The sequence below is a fragment of the Poecilia formosa genome, unplaced genomic scaffold (genome assembly GCF_000485575.1).
Source record: "Poecilia formosa unplaced genomic scaffold, Poecilia_formosa-5.1.2 Scaffold346, whole genome shotgun sequence".
In the NCBI taxonomy this organism is placed as follows: Eukaryota; Metazoa; Chordata; class Actinopteri; order Cyprinodontiformes; family Poeciliidae; genus Poecilia; species Poecilia formosa.
In genome coordinates this window covers 576,029-603,950 of record NW_006800285.1, presented here as the reverse complement: position 1 = coordinate 603,950, position 27,922 = coordinate 576,029, and the positions used below count along the sequence as shown (strand labels likewise).

The following is a 27,922-nucleotide window of genomic DNA, read 5'->3' as shown; positions in this document are numbered from 1 at the left end:
GATACCTGACAAGAAAGGTCAGAGTTCACCAAACAGCCCTGAGTTCAGCCCTGAGTTCAGTATCCAATATGGTAGCCACACATACAAAACATAGTGAAAGGTGGAGGAATAAACTATTTATGAGCATTTTTGACATTGAGCCAGAGGTAAACATAGAACAGTGACTTGTTGGAGCTATCTGGAAACAATAGTAGTCATTTTAGATTTTGGTTGTCCAGGGAATTTTATTCTTTCTGTGATTTTTCTAAATTGACTGTGAATTAAACAGAACAAAGAAAAAAGCAAAAGGCTGCTCTAGGATTGAAGCTAGATCTCAATATCCATTTTAAATAGTCTGGCATATCAGGCCAGATCGGGCATAAACAGAACATAGTTATCCGTCTTCCACTGCTTGTCACTTTTCATCATTTAAAAACAACATGCACAATTGACTAAAAAGAATTTTAAAAATGTCAAGAGTCAGGAAATCAGATTGTTTTAATTTTAATTTATTTTATTTACGTGACCCCTTTCAGACCCATTTGAAAAGCCCTTCCCAAAATCTACCAAGGAGTTTACTTTTTATAGACAATCTGTTACAATATGCTTGCTTTACAAGCATATTCATTGCTTTATTCTCTCAAACAAATGATTATATTTCACTGATGAACTCCTTATTGAGTCAAACATTTCTACCACCAGGTTTTGGCACTTCATACAGTTTCTGTTGTTCAGCTGGCCTCCAATTAAAGGGCTGGACACGTGACATGACAAACAAATTATTTAGAATAGCATTTACCACAACACTTGATTCCAAAAGATTTTACAAATGACATAATTTCATAGACATATTCTCTGGTTCAAACTTGCTCCCATTTGAATCAGTGTGACAAAAAGCTAGATTTATAGCTTCATATCTTGTTGTCACACTAATCAGCACATGGAACTGGTTCAGAAAAGTTCAACCTTGGTTTCATCAACAGACTGATTGATTGTCATTGTTGCAGTGTGGCCGGACTTTGGTCACAGCTGCCTAGGAAAACAGAGACGTGAGTGAGATCCATTGCACATGGTAAGCATTAGGTAACATAAATTGACAAAACACAGATGTTTAGCCTCATGATAAGAGCACCTTGAGTGTGTGTGCCTGCACATGTCCAGTTCCTTGAAAAGTATTCAACCCTCTTGAACAGTTTCACATTTGTGAAGTTAAAGGAAACAAATATACTGTCCTCAACATTTTTGGTAAACAATAGTCTGAAAAGTGTGATGTGCATTATTTATCTCTCTTTAACCCGATATGTAATTAGTGAATATAGTTCACCTGCGTGTAACTCAATCTCAGTATAAACCCTGTGGCTCTGTGACAGCATCAGAGGTTTGCTAGAGAACATTAGTGAGCAAATATCCTGATGAAAACCAAGCAGCACAGCTGGCAGGTCAGGAAGAAAGCTGTGCAGACGCTCAGACCAGGGTTAGGCAATCATCTCTCTGATTGAATCATTTTGTACAAATAAAATCAGATCTCATGAGCAGCTACTCGGTACTTGAGTAGGTTTTGTACAAATACTTTTCCAGATGACTTCTTTTCATTCAAGAATGGTCAAAGTCGAGACTTAAATCCAGTTGAGAACCTGTGACCAAATAAAATCCCCCCCAAACACATTGTGGTTCCAGGAGTATGAACACTTTTGAGGCAGTCTAAAGCACAATTTCTTTGCCCCCCCTTTTTTTTATTTTTCTAAAAACACAAAATATTCACCTAAACCAATCAATAATGTCAGAACGTAGCCAGTCAAAACAAAGTCATATTTGTTTAGTGTCTTATCATGGGTTGTCAGGTGACGGGCTGTGGCTAGTTAAACATTCACTTCTGACAAAGCTCATCAAATGTTTCTTTACATACCGACCCGACTGTATGCACACAGCAGACATGATCACACCGTCGGCAGTGATTGGTCGTTCTACGTGAATGAAACCCTTGTCCTGTCAGCTCGGTGTTTGGCAGCAAACTAATCTTGTTCAGTTTGCACGCGTGGATTCGCCCCTTGGTCTTGCAATGTCTGCTCTAGTCCTAAGAGCACTTGTTCTTGAGTGCTGCTGCTGTTGGGGTCGTCCACTCTCGTGTGTTCTGACGTAGGTAGAGAGCAGAGTAGGATAATCAGTCATGACTCCTGTGGCTCCCAGGTCAAACGCCGCCTTGATGTCCTCATTTTTATTGCAAACAAATAAATGCACCTACAGTTGCAAACATGGAAACCATTATTATCCACTCAGTCAAGCGTGTTTTCATACAGCGGAAACTGTGAAAGTGTCTTAATACATTTCAATTCAGTTTTGATCATTATTGGTCCAATGAAGGAGACATGGAGGAAGCAGGCTCCTGCCTCTGGTCTATAAATAGTTGGGCAAGCAAACAGAGAGTAATCTCCCAGGAAGCGCCGAGCCACATCACAGCGGTTAATGTTTTGTCATGTAAAACTTGTCAATACTAAGCCAAAGGTAGTAGAATAAACCTTAATGTGGTACCTGTATCCCACGGTCTGCAAGGTGCTTGAAAAGGTTTTTTCTCATTGTTGTTCTGAAAACATTAAAAGGAGGATTAAACGGAATAAAAACAAGAAATATGATCCCACGTTTCCAGTCGGGCCTCGAAGAGTGTCTTCCTGGCAAATAACACAGATAGTCAAAAGTCGGACTTACTTATCTATTAAAGAAATAACCCAGCTTTTCTTCAGGACTTTGGTGTTTTCGGGTTTGTAGGTCCTATCAGTGCACAAGAAAGACATTTAAGACCCCTCTGAAATATTAATTAATTTGTTTGTTTCACTCATTTGCAGTTTAAAATGAATGACTGAAATAAACAAATAGATTACGGTTATTATTTGTAATTTATTTTTTTTTTTTTTTTCATATGAAAAGAGGAATTGTGCTGAGATCATAATCACATGTAAGGACCTTCTGCACAGAGCTTGGTCTTTTTAACCAGGACTAGATCTCTTATAGGGTAAACGGGCTCTGCAAACAGACCTGTTAATGATGCGTGGCAGGTAGAACTGCAGTATGCTCTCTCCCACAGGTACAAAGGGCAGCAGGCCCGTGTAATAGAGAAGAAGAAGCAGGATGCCGCGTTTTTTGGAGAAACTGTAGGGCATAGCGCCGTTCTGCAAAGAAACACAGACAGAGATTTTTGAAACACGGAGAAGGAGAGACAACGGAGGAAAGAAAAACACATGCTAAAAACTTGTAAAGGCATTTAACGTGGAACATTTCCACCAAACACAGAAGCGAATCTGCGTTTCAGCGGGCGAATGTGCGGTAAAGGGTTTTTGTTTGGCACTCTATCTCCCTCTGCTGGTCAACTTACGATACTGCGACACTTGTTCAGGATTTCGGCATCCTCGGAAGCCCACAAAGTGATGCCCTCCCTGTCGTAGCGTCTAGCCAGGGTTGACACCTGCAGAAAGACATTATCGTGATTAAAACCATTTCCATACAGTACAGTCCACTTCCAAACTGTATTTTCGACCAAAAAACACACACACACAAAAAAAACAAGCTAATTACCACCACAAACATCAGCATATGAGCCAAAAAATCCAACCAATCTCTCTCTAAATGTACATTTGGGTAATCCTTGAACTTTTTCTACATTTAAACTGCTACAACCACACATTTTTATGCGACGGTGGTGGCATCATCATACTGTGGGAATATTATTCTTAAAGAGTCACAGAGGCAGGTCAGAAATAACGGGAGGATGAGTGGAGCTAAATACTTTGAAAATAAACTGTTAGAGGTAAATAAAAAGTGGAAAAATTGTGATGCACAGGGAAAATTATTCATATTATTCATTTTTTAAAAGTAAATATCTGTTTAAAGCCCCTCACCCTTTTGCTTGGATACTCCTACATAAAACCTCAGGTACTCAGTTTAACCTCTTTCTGCATGCAAGTATAATGACTCAGATAGGGTGTGGCTGAATACAAAGACATGGCACACTTTTCAGACTTAAGTGTTTAAAATATGAGGTAGTGAGGAAAAAGTTCAAGGGATATGAATATTTTTGGGGGACAGTTTCCTGAATAAATAAATCTCGAATCAAAATATGACTATCAACATTGCTGCAGCTTGTCGTTAATTTTGGGGGGTAATTTGGGTAAGATATGCTTGTATTTTTTATTTTTTTTAATCTGCATCATATGGGGTGTTCTGCACCTCTCGCATCAGCTGTGGGTTGTCCTCCTTGATCTCGATGCTGACAGGGATCTTTGGGAACTTCCTGAACACGTCTTCTAGTAGAGCAATCTTCCTGTCTGTACCACTTTTGTTCTCGTGGCCTGAAGGGTAGTACGATGTGAAAAGTTAGTGGGAATTAAACAAACACACAGTCCTCTGACCAATACCTTCACTAAACACATTTTCATTAATGATTAATAATCTAAAGAAGAGAGAAGGAACTGGCCTGCATTGAATGTCACCTCCAGCCTTTCCTTATACGGAGGCAAATCCTGAAAGAATGATAAAAAAAAAACAACAACCTTAGTTCTGAAAACAGTCATCTGAATGATAATTAAGCTAAAATATATGCATTTATTTACAGATATTATTGGTTATATAAGCCACCTTCTAGATCTGTTAGTGCCTACAACTTACCTGGATGTAAACATTTCCCTGAAAGAGTTCCAGCATTTAAGCAAACAGATTAATTTCTCAAGATAAATAAAAGGCTGAATATAAACATCAGTCCACCAAAGACTCTTCATCTCAGAGACGTGTTGTTTATAAAACCCACCAATCAATGAACCTGAAATAAAATCTCATGGCCTCTTTCTTATTTCACTCTCAAATAATTCCTTATTTCTTTATATTTTGTTGCCAACAGACAGATTTTCATGCCATATTTAATGTGCTTTGGGTTTGTATTTTTCCAAGGCTTTTTGAAAGTTGTTTAATTTTTTTTTTCTTGGATTTTGGGTAATTGTTTTTACTGATTTTCAGTCCTGACACTTCTCAAAGGATTGTTGTTTTATTACCGCGCTGTTTATATCGATAACTCGGATAACTTAGCTTAGCTTCCCACATAGAACAGCACTTAGTACTAATGAGGTGAATCACAAAGAGCAACTGACCAAGAACCAAAGAAATGTTTGATGATCAGCTTAATGATAGCGATCCGCTCAGGTGTAAAAAGTTTTAGATGATATTTGTCTGGTGCAGATATATATTTTTTTTAGACTTTTGACTCTCAGCAGTCTGGTTTCCTGCTTTTTTAAAGCGACACTTTCAAACCTAATACCACTTCAAAAGCTGGTAAGCAGGACAGAGGCAGCATCATGATGTGTTTTTGCTACAAGTAGCATTAAGCATGGAGATAATGGGCAAATGCCACATTGTTTATTACGATCATAAGCAATTGTTAGGTCTTAAGAATTCGTTGGATAATAACAATAAATGTTTCAGTTTCCAAAAATTTGTAGTTGCTACTTTTGTTATTTAAATAATTTTTCCCCACATCTGGGCCTTATGTTTGTTTTTATAAGGCTCTGACTGTATGCACTGGTAGATTTACATCCAAACATCCTTTTTACGGTCATTGCAAACATGCGGTCGTCAGCTGGTACAGCAATAAGACATGAAATCAGTTGAAGCAGGAGTCAAAATCCAGAGAACAATGCTGAAAAGCCCTTCATAAAGCCTGAAAAAAGAAAATTAACCGTGAAATTAAAATTCTTTGCATATTCTGTTTTAAATAAACGCAAACCGCTTCTTTAGTTTAAGCTGTCAATGAAGACAAGTGGTGGCGTGTCTTACCTCCAGATTGAGCGAGGAGATGTCTTTGTCCACGCCGGTCTGCCTCTTCAGGTTCTCGTCGTGAGAAACCACCACGTGTCCATCCTTTGTCAGGTGGCAGTCCATCTCCAGCATCTGTGAGCCGTTTTCTATCGCACTGACAACAGAGAGAGAAGCTCCTGTAAGGAGGCTCATGTCTGATGTTTGGGGTGAAGCATTAATCCACGCTGAAAGGACTGACCCAGAGATTAACACCGGCCATTCTCATGACCTTACATCCACTCATAATCAGTATGAATATCATATTAAAGCTTTCATTTATGTAATTTTTTTAAAATCTGACATCACACTTTAAAAACTCAAAGTACAATTAGCACAACATCAGGATACTGTGGACGTAGCTTTTATACACTTTATGCCATTTTGATTTTTTTTTTTTATGTCAGCAAATCAATTTCTAAAATTGATTTACTGATAAGTTTTACTCAAAAGCAAAATTATGGACCGTTCCTGTTTTGCTGAAACAGTAAAGCACCAAATCCATTGCTCTGAGCATCAGATGCTGTTTAAAAGCCTCTACATTTGCAAAAACAACAACAAAAAAGCTCAAAAATAAGAGTTAAAAAAATCTAAGTCAAATCAGCTTATTTTTAATTCACAACAAATGTTCCTTCAAGATACATCTATAGGCAAATTCAATCTATCCACAGAAAAGAGAGGAGAAACTGCAGATACGAAACCAATCACTCAATAACCGATAGATAACCGACCAACACCACTAATTCCAGGTTGAACGTTACAATAACCTGCAGGGACACACGTCCCGTACTTTGGATGTTGACTGTAAAATTATCACAGCAGAAAGACTGACAGAGATGGAGCCTATGGCGGTTTTAGCTGCAGTGAAACACCTGAGGTGATTTTTGATGCAAAACATGCAGCCTCGACCTGATGATCTACATTTCTGTTTTGTTTTTCTTCCTCATACATTCTTTTGGGGTTTTTTTTTTTTACACACCTTTGTCATCCTGTCATTTGTTTTTCGTCCCGAATCTCTTACTGTACACAGCAAAGGAATAGCTGATTTTCAAAATGATAAATGTGATGCACTCTGTGTGCAGACAGCAATGACACCAAAACAGACACAAAATTAATCACCTAGCTTTCAGCAGTTGTAAACAGCTGGACTATGTTTAAAAGCTTCATCCATGACAGAAAGTTGACTAATTCAACTCTAGCGGCTCTGCCTGGAGGTGTGATGTAAGTAAATTATGCCAGGAGCTTTCTGATGCTTACAAAAGGTCAATACAATATACTACAAGATATTTAACCTAATACTAGTGAGGGCGTGTGCATATGTTTGAGCCTCAGTTTTTTAGCAGAGCTAATTTTTTTCTCTTAAAGTTTGAGGTAGTACTCACTTTGTGAACGCCTCCATCGTATTTTCTATCTTCTCTCCCGATCCTGAAAACAGTCAAAACCAAATCTGAGCAGCAGCACAGTTGACAAAAAAAAAGCAAAACAAACTTACCCATCAGCCTTTTTGAAACAGACTTTAAAATACTCCAGCAGCAAACATTTCAGGATTTTAACCATTTATTTTCTTGATCCCACTCAGATATGTCTTCAGGAAAGCTCCTCATCGCACAAGTGTGGATCACAGATCCCTCCCTCCGGCAGCCCCCCAGAGGCCCCCTCTTACCTCCTCGGTGTGAAATTTGAGTGCAGTAGAAAGCCGTTTTCTTCTTCCGGTGGAGGTGGTGTGGGTTCTTCAGCAGATACCGTGAGATCAGCGTGTATAGTCCCAACGGAGGGAGGACGGAGCTCAGAAACACGCTCATCCTTTCCCTCACGCAGATCCAGTGAGTCTCCGAAAGTTCTCACTCACGTTTCCTCCTACAACGTCTAGAAAGGGTCTTTCTTTTGTACCGACTGACAATTACACCATCATCAGACTACCTGCTATTTTGCAGCTGCTTCAGGAGAAATGGGAGTAAAAAACTGGACTGATGAGTCAGAAAAAAATGTGCTCCACCTTCACTCCAAGGTCAAAGTGTGCCCTGATTTCTGGTAAAGACAGCTTGAACCAGAGCTGTAAACGCGAGTTAATAAAGCACCAGCTCGTAATCCACTGGCGACTCCTCTTGACAGTGGCTGCACTTGTCCCTCTGTCAAGTTGCTCTGTTCAGCTGGGGAGGGAAGGGCGTCGTGTGTCATACCTTTCTGAGGCACATTTTCCAGCACCTTTGCAGGTTTTCTTTTGTTCTGCTTCACACTGCAGCTGTAACCCTATCAAATCTACCTCAAAATGACCTCATCCCGCATTGCTGCTTGGAATATTCACCGTAGGATCTCATAAATTTAGTAACATTCCTCTCCGTGAGAGCAGGACTTGCATTCGTCTACAGGGCAGGCGGCAGGAGGAGGTGCGAGCTCCAAAATGAGCATGTTGGCATCGCTGAAAACTCTCTCTATGTCAACTACAGAGTCAGCAGGATGCGGCATATTGTTCGGCTTCAATGCAACAAACAATGCAGAGGTGCAACAGCTACAGAGTGCTGCGAGAAGCTGCAGCCAGAACAGATGAAGTCATTCACAGCAGGACGACCTGAATATCCCGCATTGTCTTGCATTCGCAGAGTCATGCTTTTGACATTTGGTTGTTAATTTTTTTAACTCTTGTTTTTATTTTAAGATTTTAAGGCGAGCACAGGCTGTAGCTTTTGCACTTGAGGAATGTCTGAGTGGGAGCAGTCTTGCTGAGACATGCCGCAAAATAATCAGAAAAGCAGGTAAGGTAAGTTCCAGGGAAAATGAGCATTCTCACGACTCAAGAGTTCACCACCGAGGGAGGGTTTACGGAGAAACCTGAGACGGATCCGATATGTTCGGGCGTGTCTAAATATATATTTAAAACATTTAACAATAATTTAGGATGTGCTTTACCACAATCTAGATGGGCAAAGAAAGCCATTCGGTCAGAAAAACTACAAAAAGAAGACTTGGACACATTTGGTAAGCTCTTTAGCTCTTGAAGTATTTCTTTTTTAATTTTCAGCTTGGAGAGATTTGGCTCCTGCACAATAACTCAGTACACAGACCACACAGAACAAAGAGAAAGTGAACATGTTATTTTCGTAACAGTGTACACGGATTAAATATTCAGTAACTTGGAGCGTACGGTTCATTATCTCCTTGTGAGGTGAAACTGTTTGTACTCTCAGCTGAAACTATCTGGATACAACTTCATCTGAAATCCTTTTCATCCCTTTTTGAGTCATTTTATCTCACTTGCATGCAGGCACACTCCCACCGCTTGCATATCTGTAACCGGTTAGGCAACACAAATAAGTTTATACAAGGATAAGGGCCCTTACAGCGAGTGTAGTTTATGAAGTAGATAAATCCAGAGCTGTATCTCTCTGTGTCAACACTGAGATATGCTGACTGACGCCCCAGTGCGGGACAGCGACTCTCTGTATTTCTGTTCCAATTTATGGTTGTATTTTGCATTATGTGGCATTAAATCTTCTTTTATAAAGCTAATAATCTCATTATTCCTTAAAGGTGGGTGAACGAATGTACTCTGACATATCCTCTGGAATAAAAGATCCTGGGGTTGTGCAGTAAGGAAGACGAGCGCAACACTTTTGTGACCCAGGACACACCACACCATGTCCCGTTGATTGGACCATGATGTGCTGCGTTTTAAGGTCTTTTATCCTACTTCAGGTTGTCAGACAGGCTCCATTTAAGTGAGCTTTGATTCACGCATCTGACAGTAATTCTGGGTGAGGCTGCTGAAATAGAAATTTTGAAAAAGGGGATGTTTATATCAGGTTATTTGATCATATGACTATGTTTCTCAGCCCAACACTCTTAAGAACGGTTGTTGTCCAATTACGAAGTCAAATTTCTTTTAAGATATGTTTAATGAATGCAGCATTTTTATAACTGAAGGCAACATAGTAATTGATTGTACTGTGCCTAGATAATAGGTCACACCTTTAAAAGATATGATCAATTACAGTTAATTTAAATTGTGCATTTGGCACAGATAGCTCATCCTTGTCAGTCACACTCAAGACTTTGTTTTGAGTGTGACTGAAAAGCTAAATCAGAATAATTATGTTAAAGGGCAAATACTTTGTCATGGTCTTGTATTTGAAGCATGTGGGGAAAATTTTTATCCAATAACAAATTTATTAATCCACCTGAAAGGATCAACAGGGAGAGGATGCAAACTTTACGTTCTGTATGTTTACTGCCCCCTCCTGGTTCCTTTGCTGAACAACAACCTCCAGGAGTATTGAAAAGACAAAACAAGGGGGGAAAAAAGGGTCACAAAACAGGGTTAACAGCATGTTGAAATTTTATTTAATTCCATTTATATAATTCTGTTTTTGTTAATCAATTAATAATACCACAGAATACAGACTGTAACTCTCAATAACTCATATCCTCAACAATCTCTGTAAAACAAAATAAATCCTTTTACAATCTGGTTGGAGAAATTAAAAGACAAAAAGTATACGCTTCAGAAAGACTGAAAACACTCCTAGTTATAGTAATATTAATAATAGCCATAAGAGAAAACACACACAAAAAATCTGAACTCCCTTTTATGAAAAAAAAAAAAAAAAGCATTCCACCAATAAGACTTAATAATAGCCATTTAAAAACATCCTTAAACAGACTTTAAGACAGGCAGGCCCTTGCAGATACAGTAAATGTCGACACGCGGGGTCACAACCCTCAGGTGACCAAGAGAGGGTGTGTGCAGGAGTGTGTCAGGATTCTTCCTCTTTCATTATTCCCAAAAAAGATATTGGGTCGGGTGGCGTGTTAAGAGGGAGGAAATGATATTAATAAAAGAGAGGCCTTTACGTGCAAAACCAAGAACACATCTGGTGGATTAAAAACGCACAGGGAGTAAGTGATGATCCAAAAAAAAGAAAAAAGAAAAAAAAGAGGAGTCTTGGTTTAACAGTGCAAATACACAAACAGTCTTTACACAGACGTACATTTCTGCAACCCAAACTTAAAAGCTCTACAAGTACGACACAAAAGATGGAGGCTAGCTTAAATAGCCTCCAAAAAATGGAGGGGAGACGAAGGGCACATGGCTTGAAAGACAAAGTGCAGGCGTGCTGATTGGGTCGGGATCGGACCAGGTGTTCTGCTCCCGGAAGAACTAATGGGGGACAGCGAGCAGAGAGGCGAAGAGGAGGAGGAGAAGGATGAGGAGGCAGCCCTTTGAGTAAAGCATGGAGAGATTTGGAGGAAAACGAAGAAGAAAAAGAGCTGATTATGGCTTCTGAGGGCACAGCGACACGAATCAGAGATGTGAAAATATAAGATGAGGGCAGGAAGATTAGCATCACAAGCCAGGTGCGAGTGATCCAGAGTAGATAATTTCTTACTATCCCCAGCACGAACAAAAACAACAAAAAAATACAATCGAATAGCGCTGCACAGAGCAGCAGGCGTGTCGGTCCAAACTGACACCGAACATGAGCGGAGGAAGTTACCGAAACAAGAGCAAGAAAGAAATAAACCCTCCCTGTTAGGCAGAACAACGCAAATGTTAAGCAGCAACAGAGGCCAGCTCATATGTAGCATTAGCCTACAAAGCAATGCACGTAGTTTTTTTTTTCCTCTTTACTTAAAAAAAAAAAAAAGCTCTAACTTTCTTGGTCATTAGCAATCAGTTTGGCGTGTAACAGCATGAAAAGTCACAACCATCACTTGTAACACCAAAAGCCAAGTAAATTTCACCGCGCGCTGTTGTGCAAGAATGCACGGCGGCACGAATCGTGGGAAAAGACATTGCCTCTCTCAGTTTTTGAAGTACAAGAACCAAGACTCAAAGAGACAACAAAAAAAAAACCCTCATTAAATAAACAAATAAATAATCTGAAGTGAAAACAGGCAGGATTTTTTTTTTTTGCTTGTTTACATGATGGAGTGTCATTGTTGACAATTTTGTTACAGGAATGTAATGATACAGGAACATAGAAGTCATGCATGTCAGTCCTTGCTGATGATTTGGGTGTAGCTTAGAGAGCAGAGCAACAACAAAAGAAGAATTACTCAACAGAGAGAAACTGGATAAGTTTCTGGGGGGGAAAAATAGAAAATAAAAGGACTTTGGTATCACAGCTGCAATATTTTTAATGAACCGGTGGGCATTTTTTTCCTCATCTTTATTTCATCCAGTATGTGTCATGTTGCTAAACCATGTGGGAGTCTTCAGTGTGCTTGGCCTTGGGGTGAGTTGTGTATCAATTTTGTCCCCCCCGGGGTCTCTCTGCACCTTTGCTCATTTTCAGGAATGCATGCATTCAGCTGGGTTTTCGTACAGAAAAAGGAGAAACGGTAAAGAAATCCTGACAACATGCCACTAAAAATATCAATTATTGTCTAAAAATAAAAACTAACAACAACAAAAAAAATCAGAAGCACACAAAACAACAACTAAAAAAAAGACTCAAAAATACACCCTTACAAATAAAAACTGACAACCACATTTAAAAAAATAACAAAAAACTAGAAAATCCATTATATTCTGTACGTACATGCACACACCCGGTTAGCATCCCCGTCCCGGTTCTTTAAGCCCTCAAATATTCAAAGCTGTAACTCGTTCTCATAGATCAGGAGCGTTATGGAGCTGGTTAATACAGTAGGATGGTTTATACGCTTTGGTGAGGGGAGGAGTTACCGCAGAAGGTGCTAGACAAGCCGGAGCAGTAAAAATGGGCTTAAAAACAAGGGGGAAAATTATATCTGAGGTGAGTGAGGAGTCCAACATGGACAAAACGGAAACGGCATGAATTTGACAGTCCACCCTGCTCGGTAACGGCAACCCATATTTATACTTAGCTCCGTCTTGCTGTGGAAATGCAAAGGTAAGCAGGTTAATGTTTATATTTGTCGGTTTCTTCAGGATGCACTTTTCTTTTGTTTTAGCATATCGTTCGGGGTCTTCTGGCTCCAAGCGTCGCTGCAATAACTCAGCAAAACTGCAAAGAAAGAACAAAGGAAATAGAATAATCCAAAACATCAAGACTTTTATGCAAATTATAAATTAAGAAGTGCCTTCATCCAACTTAAGATGTTAATTTTAAATTTGCTTTTTTCCCCCCTACTCTAAGTCCACAAACTTTTCAGCAAAATATCCACGTAAAACAGACGTGTTTTACTTTAAATACAGGTAAAATGGCCACTGAGAGCATGCGGCTGACTGTCACGTACCTGTGCCTCAGCTGATTGTCTGGAAACGAGCCGTTTCGTCGTAGATCATTTCCTTCAGCGTCTCCTTAGGAAGATCGTCCAGTTCTGTTGTGAAGTCAAATGGCGTCTCCGCTTCGGGCTAACACCAGAGCGCACACAACACGGATCAAAACAGGAGCTAAAGAGTCTGATTGGTTTAAGAATTGGCAACTAGTGACTTTAACAGCTTACAGTTAAATCCAAGTCCTTCGTTTTAAAATAAAGTCCAAAATCCACTTTTCTGACACAAGAAGAGTCTTTGAACTACAACTCTGTAAAATTAAAAGTGCACTAACGAACGTGGTTGAGGGCGCCTGGAGGGCAACAGCGCAGAAAGCAGATTATTTTCTCTCTTTCTAACAGGAGCGTGTGGCAGCTTGTGGGAAACATAGAGAAAAGGGATGAAGTGAGCACTCCTGTCTCCCCGAAGATCTTCCATGTGCGAGTCAGCTTCATGACAGCAAAAAGTTAGAAAAGGGTCCATTTCTCCTCGCCTATCAGAAACAGCCTCCGTCGGAAACGCATTTAGCCCCAGGTTTGAGCGAGTTTTGGACTACTGTTAGAGGACATGGTTCTGTTGCCATGGTGACAGCAGATGGCTCTCGAAAGGTCAACAGCCAGACCTTTAAGGCAGCCGAAGGTGTTATCACAAGTTTTCTTATGTTAGAAAACACTTATTGTGTTCTGTTTAGTGAAATGTGGATTGAGTTAAACTAAATTAGCAGCCACACTCTCCAAATAATTCGCTTCACCCGCAACACTTTAAGTGAAATGACAAAAAACAGTCTATTTATATTTGTAATTTCCTTTCTTACCACACTACACAGGATCAGCTTGAAGTGAAGTTTAAAATAAAATTTAAAAAAAGCTTATCAGAAAAAAAAATGCACAGAATTTGAGTGACATGAATAAAAGTCTCCTAGTTTAGTTAAATGGACTAAACAATGACTTAATGTTTTAAAAAAAAAGACTTTCAGCTGCTTCCATCCACCGTCACTATTTTGCACAACGGAGGTAGGGGACTTTGGTGTTGCAGTTGATCCATCATTATTTATTTATTTATTTTCATTAAACTTTTGTTACAAGTAGCCGATAACACCTGTGGTGAACTACAGGTTTTTTTTCTACCAATAAAACCAAACTGAAAACAAAACCAACAAAGCCCGCCCTTTTACAAAAATGATCAACTTTCTTCCTCTTCGCAGTTCCAGAGCGCAACTACCTTCCATAGGCTTCGCAGCAGTTTAAACTCCAGTACAAAGTCGCTTCTCTAACCTTCGCTCTGCGATGAACTTTGGTTTTAAGACGTATTTGTACCTCATCGGTGGGGTCGTAGTACTGCTCCAGGTAGGGATGAGCCAGGGCGTCTTCAACGGTGATGCGTTTGTTGGGGTTAAATGTCAACATGCAACACAACAGGTCCAAGGCTTCAGAGAAGAACAAGGAGTCGTCATTAACCGTCTTCTGCCATTAGCAAATGTTCAGAGTTTCTACACACTCATGCAAAAAATAAATTCAGTAAGAAAAATGTTTAGCTTGTCAGTACTCAAATGTTTAAAACATCATAAAACTCCAGATCTGTTTCTTTCCCCCTCTTCATTAAGTCTCTATATGTGTAGGAAACCTGAATGTGGAAACTTGTCACAGCGTTTGGTTCCTGAATCTAAATGGACGCAGATAACAAACCACATTGGATGACAAAACAAACCGACCGCTGAACGCTTTTCCTCCTCAAGATGTTAAAATGATGCATTTTATTTTACTGCAGTAGTTAATTTCATTTAATCAGTTTTTTATACTTTCGTTTGTGGTCGATCCATCTTTTGCTGCATGATCCCACAGAACGCATCTTGTTTGCAGTAAACTTTTTGTTTTCCAATAAAACAATCCAACTTTGACTGACAAATATCCCCACAAGCAGCATTAGCTTTCTAGCAACACGTTTCTTAGGAGTTTTTGTTTTTGTTTAACAATCAGATTTTCACCTACAGTTTGCTTGTTTAAACTTTAACGTAATAAAAACGTAACACAAGTGAATCTTTATGCGTGTTAAGTTTCTCTCTGCAGATTCATATTATGTTTTCCTGCTTTTAATCAGGCTGTGGTTTCATTACTCTGACCTACTTTTCAAATGACAGTAATTTCTAAACAATGTAGGCTGCAAAACAAACTTACAAACTTTCCTTTGGAATATCCCCATTTTTCAGGTCTTTTCAAACATTCGCAGTAGTCATAAGAAGCTGATTTACCTTTTGGGTCTGCCTTCGGAAAGAGTCTGTCCCAGGGAATCCTGGTCTTTTGGGGCAGGGACTGAAGGTAGTTCCGCGCCTTCAGGTTGATTATGCAGTTCAGATCTTCTTGAGACGGTGAGCCAAGTACGCCTGCACACACAGATGTTGTTCAGCACAGCTCCTTTTTAAAATTTTTTGCTTTTTGTCCCCATCATGACTGCACAGTTAATTTAAAAAAAAAAAAAAGTCTCACCCAGTATGTGGTTTAGTTGGTCCAAGTAGTGTTTCCCAGGAAAGATGGGTTTGTTGGACAACATCTCAGCCAGGATGCAGCCCACTGACCACATGTCGATTGACTTTGAGTAGCCCTGAAAAGAAAAAAAAAATAAAACATCCGTGCAATTGAATACTAATTTGCCAGTCAAATACCAAAACTGCGAGAGTGAGTGAGTGAGTGAGTTAAACTCGTACCTTTGAGTTGAGCATGATTTCTGGGGCTCTGTACCAACGTGTGGCCACGTACTCCGTGAGGAAACCGGTGTGGTCGTGAACTGGATCGGCTATCCGAGCCAGGCCGAAGTCGCAAATCTGAGAAAGAAACAAAAAGGAAAAAAACAAAACAAAAAACAAATCAGTTCTTACACTATTTTCAAACTAATTCCCAAGCTCCAGCCAGAGGACACACACCGCTTCTTAATAAGTTCCCGTTTTATTAATAAAGCCACTTTTGAAGTCCTGTAAATTGTGTAACATGCACGTAATCCGGCAACATTTAAGCAGGATAATGTGCCGAGAAGGAATGGAGTTCACTAGGAGGCAGCAGCAGGTTTAATAAGAGGAACAACGCAAGTACATCAAACCTTTTTTTAATAAAAGGTGCAAACATGACGGTTCATTCTTTCCAACTTACCCTGTTTGCTGTGCAAATCTATTTTTAATGTTTTCTGCACATTATAGCCAGAAAGCAAAGTCACAACTGTACTGCTGCTCTAGGATTAGGTCAGACTTTGGCAACACGCTGCTTTGAAACGCTTCCTTTGTGCTCCATTCCTCACGTATGATCAGCTAATCCAGGGATTGATGGTTGAATGCCAAATGTTCACAAGACCACTGTGGATTATACACTACACACACACACACACACACACACACACACACACTCGCTGAGAGGTCAGTTCAAGCAAACAAAAATAACAAGACTGAGAGGAAGCTGCAAAATGACATTTTAATTTAACAATTTCCCCCAATTTCTCAGCTACAAGCACAAACTTTGATAGGTTTTATGCAAAAGAACATAAAACCTATGTTCTTTTGCATAAACTGCTTGCAGTTCCAAAGCTGCAAGCAGTTTTTTAGATCGTCCACAACAGCTCTTACTGAGATAGCAAAAGTTAAATAAACTTTTTTTTTAACTTAAGTCTTATTTTACGATTGTTGCAGTCAAAAAGAGAAATAATCACAGATTTTGAGGCACCTTTTTCACAGGCTTGTGGTCAAAGTTGCAATTTTTATTTTCTTTTTTATTCATGTCATAACATAGTCCTACAAAAAAAATCCTTAATGCAAATGAAATTATGCCTAAAGCGTAAGAAGAAGCAAAAGAAGAAAGAAAACAAGGGCAAATGTTTAGCGTCACACATGCTCTCGTCTTGCAGGTTTGACTGTCAAGAAATGTCATGAAACAGGAAGTTCAATTAGAAAAGAGTTGAGAAGATTGGACAAAATTCAGCTGAGTGTGGAGATTGGTCAGAAGAGAAGGAACTACAGAAAACCTGAAGGTGGCTGGTTAGGCCTGCGGAAAACTTGCGGTGATGGGGAAAAATTGCAACGTTCAAAATTCGAGAACGACGAACGAATTTGCACGAATGGTTGCGATTGCAACTTCCTGGAGGGGCTAGCTTCACATTGCCTCATAGCACAAAGTCTCACTAGAATAGACTGATGTTTGTGTTTGTTGCAAAATGTGATAATATAAAAACCTTCACATCTACTGTAATTTCAAACACATTATTATTTATAAACAAAATTATGGATGCAAACTTTCTGAACAAGTTTGCATTTTACTCTGCTAAAAAAAAAAAAAAGGACAAAAAAATTGAAATGTGAAGTTTTTATAACTCTTGAAACTAACAAGGTATTTAAAAGCGGCACCTGACCAAGAGCTAAAATCACCAAGCCAGGTGCAGCTGTCGTGGGAACGTGTAGATTTAAAGCAAAAGTAAAATTAAAACAGGGGAAAGCCAGGTCGGTCCAAGACAAAGCACAACGTTGTGCAGAGGGGGAACTAGAGCGTCCTGCATTGTCATGAAAACTCAAAACCAAATGCCACGGTATTTGCATCCTCCACACGCTGCGGTGTATTTTATTGTGATGGGCGGACAAAATTATGCAAAAAGTCTTACCGCAGATCAGGACTTTAAGCACTAATTTGTGTTGCTCTATTAAAAAAATGACAAAATGTGGCAAACCTCAAGTGGTACGAGCGCCTTTGAAGGTATGACGTCCTCCTATTTGGTCTCTGATGAAAATTTTAACGCCGGATGTCCGAACTCACCTTGAGGTCGCAGGTGGTGTTGATGAGCAGGTTGGAGGGCTTGAGGTCCCGGTGCAGCACGTTGGCGGAGTGGATGTACTTGAGACCCCTCAGGATCTGGTACAGGAAGTAGCACACGTGCTCGTTGCTCAGCTTCTGGGTCTTCAAGAGCTTGTACAGGTCCGTCTCCATCAGCGTCTGCACGATGTAGCTGGACACACGCACGGGTCAAGGCAAACAAACCCAAAACTGACAGAAAGAAAGTCACGTCCTTTTTACATTGACCTGACAAAATGATGGGGCTTCTTATTTTCTTTTTTATTTATTTATTTCACTTCAGACCAACGTTCACCTCTTTTATTCAACCCGAAACTGCAAAACGTTGGGCTTCAGACGATGTGAAACGTGTGTTGCAATGACTATGTTCCTCTAGTCATTCTCTGGTAAACCAGAAAAGAAAAGAAAAAAAAAAAAATCAAACGCAAAATATAGACAGAAAGAACAGATGCACAGTTATCAAAAAAACAATCGATGAGGTCGCTCATGTTCTGACCTTTAGCCACGAGGAAATTATGTAAAGTAATATAACAAAAGTTACGCAAAGTATTAGAAAATCCCTGATAAACAACAGCCGCATCATATTTAACAAGACAGTTCCACGCATAGTTGCATTGATCAACCAAAGCTCGCAGAGCTGCATGCAATGTCTTCTAAAGTAAGTGGTAACAATTAGAGCTGCACAACATATTGCAAAATTAATACTGTTGTTGCAATGTTACTTTTAAAATACCAAAGAACTGCAGCAGATATTAGCTAACTGTACAGCTAGCTTACGCTGTAGTCGGAGACAACTTTCTGCAATGAACCCAAAAAAGAAGGTAGGTCAAAATATTAAATGAGATTATTTCCCATCGTCATCCTTTGCTAGTAAAACTCTGACGGACTTCAGCGGACTTTTCAGAAACAAACACCCCTTTCAAACAAAGATGAAGACGTGACAACACCTCACGCCCACTAGCTAAATTCGGTGGAGGATCTGTGATGCTGTGGGCTTGATTTCTCTGCTGAAAGGCCGTGGGAATCCTCTCAGAGCGCACAAAGATTGTTTTAAACCAAATCTGACGGATTCTACTGGAAAACCGATAACGGGGTCGTCACTGGGTATTCATATAACATACTGATCAGAAACCTGGGAGCAAAATCTAAGCACAAGTAGCAAAATCAGCTTTCTTTCATGGTAATCGACTAGAAACCTAGCAGGGTGAGATAAAGATCAGAAAAGACTGTTCTGTGCTGTGCATGACAGATACTGCTGTGTGTTTTCTCACTGGGCATAACCAAAAACCAAACGACAGACAGCAAATGAGCAGCTTTTCTTTGGCAAAGAGAGAAGAAAAATGATCCGCTCCAACTGTTGGCATCAATACAAAGCTGTGTTCACAGCGTTATCTGTTGATCTCAGCTGTTCAGACCCCATCAGTTGTTACTTTTGCTCGGTAACAAACGCCTTTCCAAGGTGGCAACAACTGAGCAACTAAACCGACTGGGAGCATCAAACAAGACAAGATTGAAAGACTCGAACATTCCTGCCATTTTTTTTTCTTTCCTGGAAACAATGAAGCTTTTGAACAAAGCAGCAGCCTGAGCAGCTCTCAGCGACAGCAGCTCGCTGGCGGGCCGAGCCCACACATCACTGCTCAACGGGAACGAAAAGAAAAACAACTGAAGCAGCTTAACCACCACAGGTGATGTGTTAGATTAACCCTGTCCGGTCCATGGACGTTTTTGTATTTTATTTTACTTTTTCATCTATGCCTGTGTTGAATGGAGGCAAAACAGAGGAACCCATCTTCGCTTGGTACTGACATATTTTCAGGAAAAAAATAAAATAAAATAAACACTTTTTGAATTTACAACTGAAATTACATTAAAAATCCCCCATTATCTGGAGTTGAAATTCATTCCAATATTTTTTTTTGACTAGGAAATTTATATATTTCCTAGTCAATATGTATATATATATATATATATATATATATATAGTAAATCCATATATTTAAATGTATGGGATGCAGAGAACATCTACTTTGAGATAAATAAGTATCAGTGCTAATCTAATTTTTGTCCTAAAAATGTGAAAACATTTTATTTATGGTAGTTTTAAAAGTGGTAATACAGGATGGAAATAAATAGACTTTATTTGGCACTAAATAAAACAAAAAGTTAAATAGAGTTAATAGAATTTTAAAAAACGTGGCTGATAGTGGCATTCTTACAAAAAAATTGGTTTATACTAGGGGTGGGTATTTATTGTATCATTTATTAATTATTGTGAATCAAAATTTTCATTTATTGTTGTCTTGATAAAGTCCAATTAATAATAAAATCCCCAGTATTGTCAGACACCTTGTTTTTAGAATTTTCTCCACAAGATCATCAATAAATATCAATAAATAATCTGTGTGCAGGTTAGCGATAGAAATCACTCTAAGTCGTCTTGAAGAAGCCTGTTTTAAAAATGTATGTTTTTCAGAGCAGTTTTTGTGTTTATGGTGTTATGAATGCTGTGTCATGCAGTCACAGCCAAAAAAAACCCCCCAAAAAACAAGCAATAGTTTATTATTTTTACCATTATCACAACAGTACCACAAAATTTGGTCCACATCCCTAGTTTATACTAAACTTGCACGATATGTCGAATCAAAACAGTCATTACAAAACCCCAAATGAAACAAATTATGTGGATGCAATTTTTGGAAGGAGAGCGTACGGTATTTTTGTTCTGTAGAAAATTAAATTATGTGATCCCTGAAAGCTAGGCCTTGCTACAGTAACCTCAAATAATAAAAACACTTGAAACTGCAATAACCTTCCAGCAGTCCAACTCTGCTTACTTTATATTCAATATCAATCTCAACAGAGTTTCATATTGAAGTTTTTTTAAGCAGGAAAAAGGGGCTTGCTGAAGCTCTATGGGGTCCTAGGATCCCGTATAAGTAATTACTAACGTGTTCGTCTCGCTTAACCTCATCGGATGCCTCGCAGGCGGCTTGACTGGAAGTGCAGCCCAATTCTCGAAGCCACACACTAAAAAAAAAAAAAAAAGAAAACCTGCCGCAATAAAAGTGCAAGAGCGCAGGAGTCTCTGCACAATTAAACGTGGCAAGAGTAGACGACAAAGCCAAACAACAAAACTAACAAATAAATCCCTGCAACTCTTCCAAGGTTTTTGTCTCCAGTACCGAGCACCTGCTTTGGTAACCATAGAAACCTTGATGCTATCTGAGCTTCACTGCTCTTAGCTGAAAGTTTCCTCTCAGCTCATCCTAAAATTAAGGAAAAAAAATCTCCGTAACACTCAGCTCCCAGCGAATTACGCACGACCGAGCGTGGCAGGATACACGTCTCTCATGTTCTCCAACTGCGGCGCCCTGATGATGTCATTGATCCCGATGATGTTCTCGTGGCGGAAGCGCAGCAGGATCTTGATCTCTCGCAGCGTGCGCTGGCAGTACGTCTGGTGCTCAAACGGGCTGATTTTCTTGATGGCCACCCGCTGTTGGGTCCAGTTGTCCTGAGCTGAACTGAATGCAGGAAAAGGAAGGACAAAACACAAGTAGTAGCACACACACAACTCACTCTCTCTCTCTCACACACACACACACACACGCACACACAAGCAAAAACGACTGCAGAGGACGCAGGGCAGCTCTGAAAGGTGTGGAGTGTGAGGACAACGACATGATGTTGGCGTCACGGCTTTATCTAGGTGCTACTTCCTTTGTTGGGGTTATCGAAGTCGGGCTTTGCATGACACTTTGCAAGAGAATAGATGTTACACAACCGCTCTGCAGCTAGTGGAGGTGTGAAACTGAACATTTAAGTCAAATATAGAGCTGCCTGATTGGAATCAGGCAATTTCCACCTGATTGGTGATAAGTGATTAAAAAAAAAGAAAAATCTACTTTTTTCCTAGTCACTGAATGCGTCAAAGCTAAGAACTCCCTCAGTTTTCTGTCTATAAATGCATCAGCAAACAGCATGTACATTGCTGCACAGTTTTGTACTTCAAAATTGGACCTAAAAATATTGGTGCGTCTCTATCCTTAAAATTTGCCAGATTTTTTTTTTCTTTCAAAGTGCCTCAAAATAAACAATGATTAAAAAGAAAAAATGTATACTTGATGACACATGGAGAATGAATGTATGACGCCATCATTTAAACATCAAAATCTGCTCCTTTCCCCTTAATCTTATGTATAAAATAATATAAATAAATCCTCCCCCACCACCACTCATTAAGCCATTAAAGCTCAGCTCTGAAATAAAACCACAAAGTGGCCAAACCAGCCAGCAGCAGTCAGATGACTCCTCCTCTGGGTTTAAGGTGAACTTTTTCTGTCATTTTGCAGACTAATTGTTTCTCCTCCTCTAAACCAACCGGTTGTGATGTTTACACTGTCTGCATGTATGGTGGCATCATCACACGTTTGACATCAAGCAAACAAATGTGAAATATGTAAACTACCCTCTGCCTCATCCCGACATGAATGGGTGTTTTTATCTCGATTTTTTTTTAAATATTACACTCCCCTATCTGATCTTCTTCTGGTCCAGTGATGACTTCACAAAGTGGCCACGCAGGGCTGCAGATCACATAACAGCAGGAAAGGCCTCGCCACAACTAACAAATCCACCCCCGACACTATGCTGCGGCTTATTCCTGCACAGAGGAGAACTGTGGTCCAATTAGGCTTATGGCACATTTGAGATAAAGTACAGCTTGCGAACATATTTGAGAAAAGTAAATCGCGTCCTGCGCAATCACTCCCAATCTCGCTTCCTGTACAGCTTATTAGAGCCCCGCCTGTAGCAGCTCCACTAACCTGTTAACCAGGACTGCTGCAAAGTTGCATGTTTTTTTTTTTGTTTTGTTTTGTTTTTTGCACCCCCTGTTTTAAGTGCATCTATTTTGAAAATATGCGCCGTTTTAAAGAGCTTGAAGGGAAGCGCGCGATGGGAGCTAGCAAACAGTACTCACCACACCATCCCGTACGCTCCCTCCCCGATGTAAGCCAGGTTGGTGTAGCGGGGTCCAACGTCAAATGCCTGTCCCTTCACCAGCTCCACGTCTGTTTTGGGCAACCGAGGTGGGGGCGCAGCCTCCTCCGGTCCAGAGATAGCCATGGGGACAGAGTCGGCGCAGGGGGCACGACCAGAGCCAGGGCCGTGGCCGGGGTTGCGAGCATGACCGGGGTCAGTCCTAGGAGCAGCGGCCGCTGCCTCCTCAGACTCGGACACAGTCATGGGTTCTGCTGAGCCAGAATCGGCGCCAAGAGAAGGGTCAGAACCAGAGACAACGCCAGAATCAGGGGCCGCTGCCTCCTCCAGTTTGGATACAGACATGGGGATGGGTTTAGGTGCAGCTTCAGGGTCGGGGTCGAGTCCAGGACGGGGGTCAGAGCCAATGTCTGAGCCAGGGGCAGGGTCAGAGCTGGGGCAAGGACCAGAGCCAGAGCCGAGACCAGTACCAGTACTAATCGCTTTCGACGGCTCAGTTGTATCAACAACTATTTCGGCGCACTCCGAGTTCTCGGCCTTGACAGGCATATCGCTGCATGAATCCGCCATTCTTCTCTACAAACCGCTCCCGCTCTCTGAGGGTGTTTCCTTCCGAAAAAATGCCGCTGCCTTCAGCAGGGTTTTCCAGCTTTCCGTTACTTATCTCCGGCGGATGAGTCTGCTGAACGGAGGGAATGGAGCAGAGAGGGCGATGTAGTGCTCCTCTTTACAACCAACAACGTAAATGGATTTGGTGCGCGAGCGCGGTTAGTTCTCAGCACTAAGCGTAAATGCGCGTGCAAAACTACAGCATCGTACAGGTGCGCTGGATATGTTTACAGGGCTGCATTGTTTGGGCGGGGCAAGATCGGTCTTACAGCTAAGCAAAGCAGAACAAGCGCATTAGAGGGACAGCCACCAGCCAGCAGTAGGTGTGTAGGCGAGTAGGCGCCGCTTTAGCTGTAGAAGCGATACGTCTGTGCATCCGCCATATTGGAAAGGGAACCTAACCTATACAGGGCTTTCATTACATAACAAGCCCTTACAAATTACTTTAATCCTTTAGTATATTATTCCGTTTACAGTGTTGCATTATAAGAGTGAGAAACGCAGAAAAACAAATAACAACAGAAATTCAACTGGTTGAAAAGCACCAAATTACGTTTAATTCATTTCAGTTATAAATTTTTAAAGTAATTTTGTTACATCAGAAACAAAACAAAAGTGGACAATGTTTTAATTTTGTTTTTCAGATATCAGTTATTTGAATATAAATCACTTTATGTTAGGTGCTGTAAGGTAGATAACCAAAGTTAACATTCTTAAAGGACGCTATGGGACACGTATAACTTTACATAAAACATGGTGGTAGCAAAGTGATGGTCTGGGTCTCCTTTGCTGGTCCAGAAACCATAACTGATGGAACAATTTTAATCCATGTCAGATAACATTAAATTTTTCTAATGTAGGCTATAGTAAAATATGTCATAATGCTAAACACTTTCAATGATATAAAAAACTATTTTTATTGTAGAGCTCTAGTTTTCCCAACAAACAATGCGAAAAACCTTTCGTTTTTGTAAAGTTGCGTCCAGCTGCACGCACTTGCCTACGTCATCACGCAAAGGGGTGTACTTCCTGCTCACGGCAATGAGTGGGTTGAGTAGACGATTTACTAATAACGTTCAAGGAATGCTTTTCTCACCTTCGAGACGACACTGGACAAGTGCTATTCGTTTGGCGATAACTCTGTTTGGACTCCCGTTGACGGCCTCCACCTCTGGAGCAAGGTATGAGCAGCTTTATGTTGTCGGTTTCAAACTGAATAGAAACTAAGTAGTTACCTATATGCAGCCAATAAACCAGAACTTAAAGTAGGTGTGTGATCTGTGGCTTTTTTGTTGCCCTCTTCAGACCTGCGGTTCTTTGCTCATCCCATCATCTTTACAGAACCAGTGAACATATTAAACCTATTTGTGGGGACTATTACACCAGCAGTATCGGGACCATGCCCTCCCCAGCAGGTCCTCATGTAAAATCCAGATGCCCACAGTATCCACAGTCCACCATTACGCGCTTCACTGTACCTGACGACAAGGTGGACTGGAATCAGAAATGGCCCGAGTACAGCCCAGTCAACCACACTGCTCCAGTTGTTTTAAAGAAGCCAGTCTGGGCTGATCCCGATATTGGGTGAGCAACGCTTGCTTTTTAAATAAATCTAATATCTGGATAATTTGATTTGATCACACAGTGTACATTTCACTTCTTTGCTTTCTTGTACTTGCAAAAGTACTCCCTGTTTGTCACATCAGAGCCACAAGGTCCACAGCATGCAAATTGTGATATATACTATGTAATGGATCAGAACAAAGTAGTGCATAATTTTGAAGTGGAAGCAAATCTATACATGGTTTTCAACTTTTATTTTTTGAAAATATGAAAGTAAAAAGTAGGTCATTCATTTGTATTCAGTTCCCCCAATTAATTGCTTTTTTCTTTTTTTTTTTTTTTGCAATTAAAGCTGCAAATGTTTCAAATGCGTGTTTCTGTCAGGGATCCATCTGCAGATACGGATGTTTTGTCTTCTTTCTAAAATAGCTCAGGTTCAGTCAGATTAGATCGCTTGCGTCTGTGAACGCTGATTCTCTTAGCGCACATTCTCAACTGCATTTCCATCTGGACCTTGGCATTTCTTACACATGACTACACAGTTGCTTGAACTGAATAAAAGTGCGAGTTTTATTTTATGTTTAAAAAATTATGTTTATTTTTTTGCTTCCAAGTCACAAGCTACTTTGTAGTCTGTCACATAAACACCAAATAAATACATTTCAGTTTGTGGCTGTTATGTGAGAAAAGGTGAAAAAGTTTGGTTTGTGAATAATTTTGCCAAGATTTTTATATAATTTCTGTGTACCGTTTGCTTGTCCTGCAGTTCCTTCTCTCCAAAGTTCAATGCTGTTGATGGTCCTGTGGACAGGTCGAGCTTTGAGGGAAAATACAAAGTGGAAAGTGAGAAGCCATTGTAAGTTAAACAGTAATTTGAAACATTTCCCTGAAATTGGATTAATAAGAGTGTGTGTGCAGAACCAAAAACAACAACAACAACAACAACAAAAAAGTAAACGCCAGACTCTTTAATGTTAATGCACAATGACATTTGGGTGAGGACTATCTGTAGGTGCTTGTTCCTAAGTGGAGGTCAGCGAATCAACTTTGTGATCTTTACTGAAGAAATCCCAGTTTCCAATACTGATTGTTTCTGATCTAGAAACCCTCGTGGACGCACTGGTTTGACTGGACGAGGTTTGCTTGGACGATGGGGACCCAATCATGCTGCTGACCCTGTTGTCACAAGGTAACGTCTATTTAGGTATAAATTCGAATTTTGATTATCGTTCTGTTTCGAAAGGAGAGAAGTCTCGCTGTCAACTAATTAAACTTGTTGCCTTTTATCTGTAAAAGGAAACAAATCTTGATCAGAAGTTTCCATCCAGCCGTCTTTTGCATGAAAGCCATATTAATTTAGATCTAAAAGATTATAATTTTTTAGCAAGTTGCACAGAACCTCACATCTTCAGCTAGCTTCTGCCCTAATGCCGGTTGTACCTTTAACTGCCATTTGTTTCAGAAATGGTGGAAATAATTTACATTGGTTGATTTCCGGACAGTAGACCTGGCTTTTAAGCATGGACTTGTGACGGTTGAGGTCAGGCCCATTAAGAGTGCTTAATGTGAGTCTGCTTTATCTTTCCCAAAACCCTTTGTAATGTGTGTTTGGCGTCAGTTGGAAGAGCAGATTGAATCCAGTTCCAACCGTTCGATCAAAAACTGTCCACTTTGGTCGAAAGCCGATTTAGTTATGATGTTAAAGAGCAACCCAGGAGCTGCCAGGAATAATCCTCAGCTCTAAAATGGACACCTGAAAATTTGCAGCTGTTGACATGGACAAACACACATATAAGAAGAATGTTTATGAGTCAAAGTGAGGCTTTTAAACCTAAGCACACTGTATCTACCTTTCAGGCATGGTGGTGGCAGCATTTTGCTGAGGGTTCATTTTGCTCCCGCTGGTGCATTATATACAAAGTTTCTATGCTAATGAAGACCAAGGATCACCTCCAAATGTTTTTTAGGTTTACATCAGATCAACAACTGGATGGTTAAAACTTGGACATATCTGGTATTTATATGGGAAAATGATGTCAAACACACATTAAAACTTCATTTGACGTGGATAAAGCATTTAAGCATCTTGACTAAAACCATTTAGAAAATCTGTGGGACCAGTTTCTATTTTTCAGTCATGTGTTGTATTATTAGTCCGACCTGAATAAAGGATTCAAGTGCCGAATTAAAAGCTCAAAGTCATTACTAAACGCATGCTCCTGACGAGTGCATGTGAACTTCTGACCGTCTCTCTAGATGATTTTATTCTTTTAACTCTTTGATGACCTGAAGCGTTACTCTGTGTGGCAGATGGAAGGTAGATGCCAGCGGAGCAAAGATTCATCACTCGGCCTCCAAAAAGCCCATCCTGCAGTTTGTGGCCATCAAGAGGAGAGACTGTGGGGAGTGGGCCATCCCAGGGGTACGCTACTTTCTTAGTCCTTTTTTCACGACGTTTTCAGGGAAGCTGTGGAGAAAGACAAAATAAACCCGTTCGTCTTTGCATAAAGGAATTTAGAGTATCCAAGATCCACAATCAATCAACTTTGCTATTAGACAGATTTGGTTACAATGAGGTGAGTCAGCTTTCTTGCCAGACAAAAAACTTTACATCGACACACAATAAATATAAATAGAACATGATTCAAAATGGCCTGATACTCAATTCTTAAAAATAGCAAAAACAAACATAAAAGCAGTGAAAAATGAAAACAACAACAACAAAAAAAACACTGACTTAAATACAGTATGCTCATTAGGACAAGATAAAAAAAATTAAAATAAAATAAATCGATATTAAAACTAAGGTAAATTGAATTTTAGAAGCTTATGGCTACAGGAACAAAGCTGGCTTTATACCAGCTTTGTATAATATACA

General features: G+C 40.1%; 3 protein-coding genes across 4 annotated transcripts in view; 1 reads left to right on the top strand and 2 right to left on the bottom strand.

Annotated features, from left to right (window-relative positions):
* Positions 1–473: 473 nt before the first annotated feature.
* Positions 474–10,034, bottom strand: gdpd3a (glycerophosphodiester phosphodiesterase domain containing 3a). 2 transcript variants are annotated; one of them, XM_007574220.2, is made up of 10 exons: positions 7,475–10,034; positions 7,194–7,236; positions 5,794–5,929; positions 4,445–4,490; positions 4,198–4,319; positions 3,347–3,436; positions 3,010–3,143; positions 2,683–2,745; positions 2,509–2,560; positions 482–2,217 (listed from the first exon to the last, which is right to left on the bottom strand). In XM_007574220.2, exons 1-10 carry the CDS (start codon positions 7,611–7,613, stop codon positions 2,002–2,004), a joined length of 1,041 nt encoding a protein of 346 aa, XP_007574282.1. In that variant the 5' UTR covers positions 7,614–10,034; the 3' UTR covers positions 482–2,001. The 2 variants fall into 2 exon arrangements, with proteins under 2 accessions (XP_016517342.1, XP_007574282.1); XM_016661856.1 differs by lacking the exons at positions 7,194–7,236; positions 7,475–10,034 and adding an exon at positions 6,684–7,169 and having other exon boundaries at positions 474–2,217.
* Positions 10,035–11,430: 1,396 nt separating this feature from the next.
* On the bottom strand, positions 11,431–23,848 carry mapk3 (mitogen-activated protein kinase 3). The gene is made up of 9 exons (XM_007574219.2): positions 22,853–23,848; positions 21,213–21,395; positions 17,833–18,022; positions 15,750–15,866; positions 15,532–15,646; positions 15,297–15,428; positions 14,365–14,474; positions 13,030–13,147; positions 11,431–12,797 (listed from the first exon to the last, which is right to left on the bottom strand). Exons 1-8 carry the CDS (start codon positions 23,440–23,442, stop codon positions 13,037–13,039), a joined length of 1,548 nt encoding a protein of 515 aa, XP_007574281.1. The 5' UTR covers positions 23,443–23,848; the 3' UTR covers positions 11,431–12,797; positions 13,030–13,036.
* A 406-nt stretch (positions 23,849–24,254) lies between these two features.
* nudt9 (nudix (nucleoside diphosphate linked moiety X)-type motif 9) overlaps positions 24,255–27,922 on the top strand; it is a 7,289-nt gene continuing 3,621 nt past the window's right edge. Inside the window, exons 1-5 of the mRNA XM_007574217.2 lie at positions 24,255–24,662; positions 24,787–25,065; positions 25,811–25,900; positions 26,147–26,233; positions 27,355–27,466. Of these exons, the coding sequence (XP_007574279.1) occupies positions 24,430–24,662; positions 24,787–25,065; positions 25,811–25,900; positions 26,147–26,233; positions 27,355–27,466 (801 nt within the window). The 5' untranslated portion in view covers positions 24,255–24,429. The remainder of the gene's footprint in view (positions 24,663–24,786; positions 25,066–25,810; positions 25,901–26,146; positions 26,234–27,354; positions 27,467–27,922) is intronic.

What these genes read in the sequence shown, in the direction of transcription:
- gdpd3a (XM_007574220.2), bottom strand. Translation starts at nt 7,613, where the DNA reads ATGAGCGTGTTTCTGAGCTCCGTCCTCCCTCCGTTGGGACTATACACG. An exon ending in TCAAATTTCACACCGAGGAG is followed by an intron (nt 7,237 to 7,474) that starts GTAAGAGGGGGC and finishes GACTGTTTTCAG; the next exon opens with GATCGGGAGAGAAGATAGAA. An exon ending in GGAGGTGACATTCAATGCAG is followed by an intron (nt 4,320 to 4,444) that starts GCCAGTTCCTTC and finishes ACTACCCTTCAG; the next exon opens with GCCACGAGAACAAAAGTGGT.
- mapk3 (XM_007574219.2), bottom strand. Translation starts at nt 23,442, where the DNA reads ATGGCGGATTCATGCAGCGATATGCCTGTCAAGGCCGAGAACTCGGAG. An exon ending in TTGGAGAACATGAGAGACGT is followed by an intron (nt 18,023 to 21,212) that starts GTATCCTGCCAC and finishes GCGTGTGTCCAG; the next exon opens with CTACATCGTGCAGACGCTGA. An exon ending in TCCGAAGGCAGACCCAAAAG is followed by an intron (nt 14,475 to 15,296) that starts GTAAATCAGCTT and finishes TCTTCTCTGAAG; the next exon opens with CCTTGGACCTGTTGTGTTGC.